Source organism: Gobius niger (assembly GCF_951799975.1).
Source record: "Gobius niger genome assembly, chromosome: 9".
Classification (NCBI taxonomy): domain Eukaryota; kingdom Metazoa; phylum Chordata; class Actinopteri; order Gobiiformes; family Gobiidae; genus Gobius; species Gobius niger.
Genome location: NC_136860.1, coordinates 27,121,556 through 27,127,556, shown reverse-complemented (window position 1 = coordinate 27,127,556; position 6,001 = coordinate 27,121,556). Strand labels below are relative to the sequence as shown.

Genomic DNA, 6,001 nt, shown 5'->3' with positions numbered 1-6,001 from the left:
ATTTGCGTAGATTCCACCGGCAGGCGGGGGATAAATGGTAAGTTTAGCTCGATCTTTAGCCGAGAGAGTGAGGAAGCTAGCAAAGTTCTGTCTGCTCTTCCCACACTGAAATATACGTCCTCTCCACGCCCGATGTCGAGGCAAAAGAGATGCCGCTGTATTTAAAAACAACATTTAGCAGAGTTATGATTGTGTTACAGCCAGTGTGGGGTTTATGGATTACCTACAGAAAGTAAAATGTTACGAAACGTGAGTTAATCTTCTGTTCTAATGGGCTTTGCTAAGATTAATTACAGTGCGCGGGACTCGTGCGCACGTTTTCATGGTATTTTTGGAGACTAGATACAGGATTTTGCCTGTTCATGGCGTGACACGACACAAATATGCTTCTATGCTGTAGCTGGAAATACTTTGCCTACTACACAAAGTTGGAGTTGCATACCTGAAAAGCCTTGTAATGTGTTGTGAACTTTTGACAGGTGCGTAAAAGTACAGCCAGGATCCCCAGAAGAGCTATGAGCAACGATTATACGCTAAGAAGGAGATTTACCCTGGGGAATAAAATCAACTCTGTCAGAAGATGCCTACACCAAACCCGTTGATCTGTGCACTGTGATGGAAAAGACTGAGGAGAGGTAAATGTGCCCCTAATGTATCTGCTATGTTTTGTTATGTTGCATAAGCTACTTCCTGACAAGTTAAGATACAACTGCCAAAAGTCGTTGACTCTGCTGGCACTCTCCTGATTTGTTAACATTGCATTAAAGTGATAGTCTGGAAGTCTAAATGTTTAGCAAATGTTACAAAATGTGCAGAATCCACCACGTGGTCCTGCATTTTAATGTTAAGTTAGTAATAATACAGTAATACAGTAATAATACATATTATTTTTTGTAAAGTCCCTCCTTCCCGGATCTCAGCGACTAATCAGAGTCTAGTATCCTCCCGCGTTGACCAATGAGACGAGCTTTTCCTGTGAACCGGCCTGTCAGGTTCAATCAGGAGGAGGGGGAGGAGCTTGATCGTTTACTTTTGAATAATCTGTTCCTGCTCACCTCATTTTGCAAACGAAGAAGGGCTTTCTGGTTAAAGAGGGGAGGAAATTGATTGTTTACTTTCTCTCCTCACTTTGCAAACTTACAGTCTATCACCTTAAAGGTGCATTATGCAACTTTTTATGTGAAAAGAAAGAATATATATTTGTGCGTATCTGACCTTTCAATGGCTCAGTGGCCTTTATTTTGCCTTTGCTTTCCATCACAGTGGCCTCTATGAGGCTCCAGGATCAATTGTTTTTTGGAGTTGCTGTTAGTTTTTCAGTGCTGATGGACCCTCTCACCAGCAAACCTACAAAACGAGTTGTAGAGACCACCATGATGGAAAGTAAAGGTGCCATGATGACAACACATGTAGCCATTGGGTTCCTATGATATAGATTATGCAGAAAAATAAATAAAACATTTTGTCATAAAAAGTTGCGTAATGCACCTTTAACCTCTTATGCCCCGCCTAAACTGAGTTCAGCTTTACCCAAATCTAAAAGTTTCTCGACTGGAGAGCAACAGTGTTTGACCTACAAAATAGTAACTAACTGATAGTAACTGTTGTCTCATTGACTGCGTTTTTGTTACATTTTGGAAATGTTTTTGCATTTTTGTTGCTTTTCTGGCAGATTTGTTGTTGCTTTTTTGTCAAGTTTTCGTCACTTTTTAGTGCCTTTTCTAACACGTTTTTTGTCACTCTTTTGTCGCTTTTTTGCCGCATTTTCATCCTCGTTTCCATCACTATTTGTGCTTGGTTAAGCTCGGGGTTAAAGTGATAGTATGTGTATAAAATGTGTTACAAATTCTATAAAACATGCAAAAACCACCACTTTCATTTTGATGTAAAGTTTATACTAATATATGTATTATTTCTTGTAAAGTCCCTCCTTCCCGGATCACAGCAACTAATCAGAGTCTAGTATCCTCCTGCAGTAACCAATAAGACAAGCTTTTCCTGTGAACTAGCCTGTCAGGTCCAATCAGGATGGGAGGGGGAGGAGCTTGATTTTTTACTTTTGAAAATTCTGTTCCTGCTCTCCTCATTTTGCAAACTGAAAAGCTTTCTGGTTAAAGACGGGAGGAATTTGATTGTTTGCTTTCAATTTTTACTCTTTCCTCACTTTGCAAACTTGCAGATCACTTTAAGAGGTTAACAAAGCAATTATTTAATAGATATATAATTTGGCGAAATGCTGTGATCACAACATTCAAGACAGTTATCCAATATTGCAGTTTTTCTCATAGCGTGCAGCCATACGTAATGGTGAATAACAAGGGAGCACATACTGTACACATTGCTTGTTCACCTTGTCGCACGATCCAGTCGCTAACTGTTAATAGGCTTAGACATTAACACAATGAGCCACTCCCTTTTAACAGACGGCATGCCAGGACAGGAGAGAGAAAAACAATTTAGCCTTAGATATAGGGACTGGCATGCACTTGACAGTTCTCACATCTTACAGCAAATTAAGTTGTCCCAATATGTCAGATTGCCCTTCTTCTTCTTTCATTTGATTATAAAGAAAACCCACTACTATGTGTTCAGGTGGAGATCAGCTTCCAGTTTGAACTCTGAAGTGTTGTGATAGTAAATATGAATGTGTGTATGATTTTTAGCGGTGATGTAGACCGGCCCACCTCACCTCCGGAGCGCGGACTGCTGCACGTGTGGCAGTCCGGGGCCCACCGTGAGCAGCTGAGCCCAGAGAGGGTGCTCCTGTCCAGGCCTGTCCTCCAGACCGCCCTGGGAGAGAACCATGGACTCCTGCTTTCGCAAGGTGAGCCTGGCAGAGAGAGAACAGGATCGAGTTACACATCGCTCCGGTCTGTCATCAAAACAGATTAGGAGAAACTTTGCACAACACAGCAGGAGACGACTACAGAGGGTTTCGGTTTACAGCGGATTTTGGCTTTAATTACCCTCTGGTTACTTTGCTGGTTGAGATCAAACCTTTTATAGCGCTAAAGGACACACGGAAGCCCAACACTTTTCATACCATCTCTTATCCACACTCAAGTACTGATTAATCATTTCATACTGAATGTATATTGTGTATGTTTATCTATAAAAGTCATTTTTTTCTCCTGTTTGCCTTAGGGTTTTGCAAATGTTTCCACTTCAGACACTTGAATATGAACACAGATTAGTTGTTGCATGTAGGCTTGTCACGATAACAAAATCTAAAAATATGATACGATCATTACATTGCTCATTACTTTGGAGCGCTTTGGACCTAATGGGGGGTGGAAGGTGCTGTATAAGTTGTGGTCATTTACCATAAACAACACAGTTTGGGAACCACTGTACTCCTTCAATAATAGGTGGGGAGGTGAAATATGAGAGCTAGTGTGTGAGAGTGTGTGTGTTAAGGTTTTGTTTATTATTATTATTTAGTTTTTATTTTATTATTATTGCTCTTTTCATTTTGTTTGATTTGATTGCATCTACTCTGCTGTTTTCTGTTCTATTTTTCTTGGACATTTCGAGGACCCCCATGAAAACGAGATGAGTCATCTCTTGGGGCTGATCCTCTAATAAAATGTTCATAAATAAATAAATAAATATATTGAGGCAGGAAACTATATTAAGACCATATAATGCCACAGAATCTCCGAAGCTTAAAAATGACAGAGAAGCTCTTTTCAAAAGTGCTTAATCTTAAAATATTCCACAATGAACATGAAACACAAGAGACACATCTTACTTTGGGTGAAAGAAAATATCACATTACAAAAATGGGCAGGGGGAAATGCAAGTAAATGTACTGATAATAAATATTGAGCCCAAATTGTATTGTGTATCTGTCATTTATTGAATGATAAGTTGATATATGAATTTGTGACAGGCGTTGTTGCGTATGGAGCTTCAAATGTATGTTTGCTAATCACATAAATAATCAAAGGCATTGGATTAACGGTGGATAATGTTCAATGTAATCATGCATTCACTTTTTACACTATTGTTGTGTTTTGTACCATTGGAAAGGTATCCTCTAAATTAGATCAATATGCATTAAGCGCACTGTAAAGCATTAGAAAATATTTGTATCTGTTTAGTGTTGTAAACCTCCACCTTCAACCTCCATCTCCAAATCTTGAGCCAGGATCTTGACCGGTATCTAGCTGAAGGATTAGCCTGCTGTGCCTGGAGGAAACCCGTCCAGACGCAGGGAGAGCATGCACGCAGACTAAAGTACACTCGAACGCTCTCTCTGCGCTCCATGTTTTGACGTACCACCTTCACCTGCATTGACCACAGTGTTGTTTCATAACATTCATTGACAGTTTGGACTTCTCCTTATTTCCTGTGGTCGGTTCTTGCAGGAGGTCTGGTGTATTCGTTCGGGGAGCTGCTGTGGAGGGCGCTGAGTGTCCCGCTGGCTGCCCCGGTACCGGAGGTCTCGCTGCAGGGGAGGGCCGTGGTGCGGGTCGCTGCGGGGGGTTTCCACTGTGGGGCAGTGACCGCGCTGGGCACCGTCTACATGTGGGGCGAGAATACAGCGGGCCAGTGTGGTGTGGGCTCCAGCAGCACAGGTGGGGCTTACACCTGTTTCATCATGGAAAGGCTTTGGAGGAAAACAATCCTCCAAACAATCCTTTTTTTCATATCGTTGTTTGAAATTGTTCTGTATGAATCTGAAAACCTACATTGGCAAAATAAATGCATGGCCTTATGGGACACAATCAGGAAGAACCGAAATATTTGCCCAGTAGATTCTCTATTTGACATGCAATCTTACCTTTAGTGTCATCATAATATTGATATGAGTCATGTTGTAATATTTATTCTATGGGTGACGGGAGGCAATTATACTGTACATGTACTTACTATGTTTACCTACATTTTGGGCTGCTGCATTATGTAATTAAAGGTTTTTATATAGTTTCTCAAGAATAACAGCAGTACTTTTCTTAATATTATCCTCAAGAATCATAATTTCTTTGTATTCTGTACAGGAAAAGTCATTATAACCTCAGACGAATCTATATTAAAGGGACTAGATGCAAGTTGGCCATTTTATACTCACTACTGCCATCTCAGGTCGTAAGTGTAACAGCACCTTCTATATAGTTTGTGCATGACGGCACTTCGTACGTAACGTAAAGTAACAACTTTTTGAGTGACAGTGCAGGATTTTAGAGGCAGTTGTGATGAACAGATCTGGGCTCATTCTCCACATTAAGACATGGCTGGAACATGTAGGGGGAGGAAAATACATAATTTTAACATTTTTAAACTCCGTATAGTCCCTTTAAAATCAATTCTTAAATACATGCTTATTCCTCTTACTACTACCACTACTACTACTACTACTACTGCTACTACTACTAGTAGTATTGTAACTGTTTTTTCTGTTGTGCTGCAGTGCCAGAGCCCTGCCTGGTCAGTGTCGTGGACAGTGAGGTGGTGCCTCCGGCTGCAGTGCGGCTCGTAGATGTGGCCTGTGGACGGGAGCACAGTCTTGCCCTGTCGGCCCAAAATGAACTCTGGGCCTGGGGCAGCGGCTGCCAGCTCGGACTCGTCACGAAAACATTTCCTGTGTGCAGACCTCAGAAGGTTGGTTTTGTTGTCCTTTGAATGACGTGTGTGTGTGTGTGTAAACACTCTGTCACTGAGCCATTGACTTGTCAGGATCCGGATTCATCTGTTACCTGTATGATGAAGTGGGCCCCATGTACAGCTAGTAAACTATTGGACTAAAAAACACTAAGACTTGAAACTAAGTACCACTTGAATATTCTTGTGTACCACCCGCACACTTCTACCGCAGTTTGAGAACCCCTGATGTCGAGCTGAATTTGCTCAGTTGGAGTAATATTTGTTTTGTCTGTTCCCAGGTGGAGCACTTGGCAGGCAGACATGTGATCCAGGTAGATTCCACAATATCTTCACAGCCAAATAAAATGTCAGGAATATGAAATATGTAGCGTTTTGCTGACCGTGGTTCTCGCAG

General features: G+C 41.3%; 1 protein-coding gene across 1 annotated transcript in view; it reads left to right on the top strand.

The window, feature by feature from the left end:
* Positions 1 to 484: 484 nt before the first annotated feature.
* The window catches only part of LOC306968080 (alsin-like), a 31,358-nt gene continuing 25,841 nt past the window's right edge, over positions 485 to 6,001 (top strand). The window contains exons 1-5 of the mRNA XM_079563346.1: positions 485 to 635; positions 2,664 to 2,824; positions 4,371 to 4,580; positions 5,414 to 5,604; positions 5,886 to 5,918. Of these exons, the coding sequence (XP_079419472.1) occupies positions 616 to 635; positions 2,664 to 2,824; positions 4,371 to 4,580; positions 5,414 to 5,604; positions 5,886 to 5,918 (615 nt within the window). The 5' untranslated portion in view covers positions 485 to 615. The remainder of the gene's footprint in view (positions 636 to 2,663; positions 2,825 to 4,370; positions 4,581 to 5,413; positions 5,605 to 5,885; positions 5,919 to 6,001) is intronic.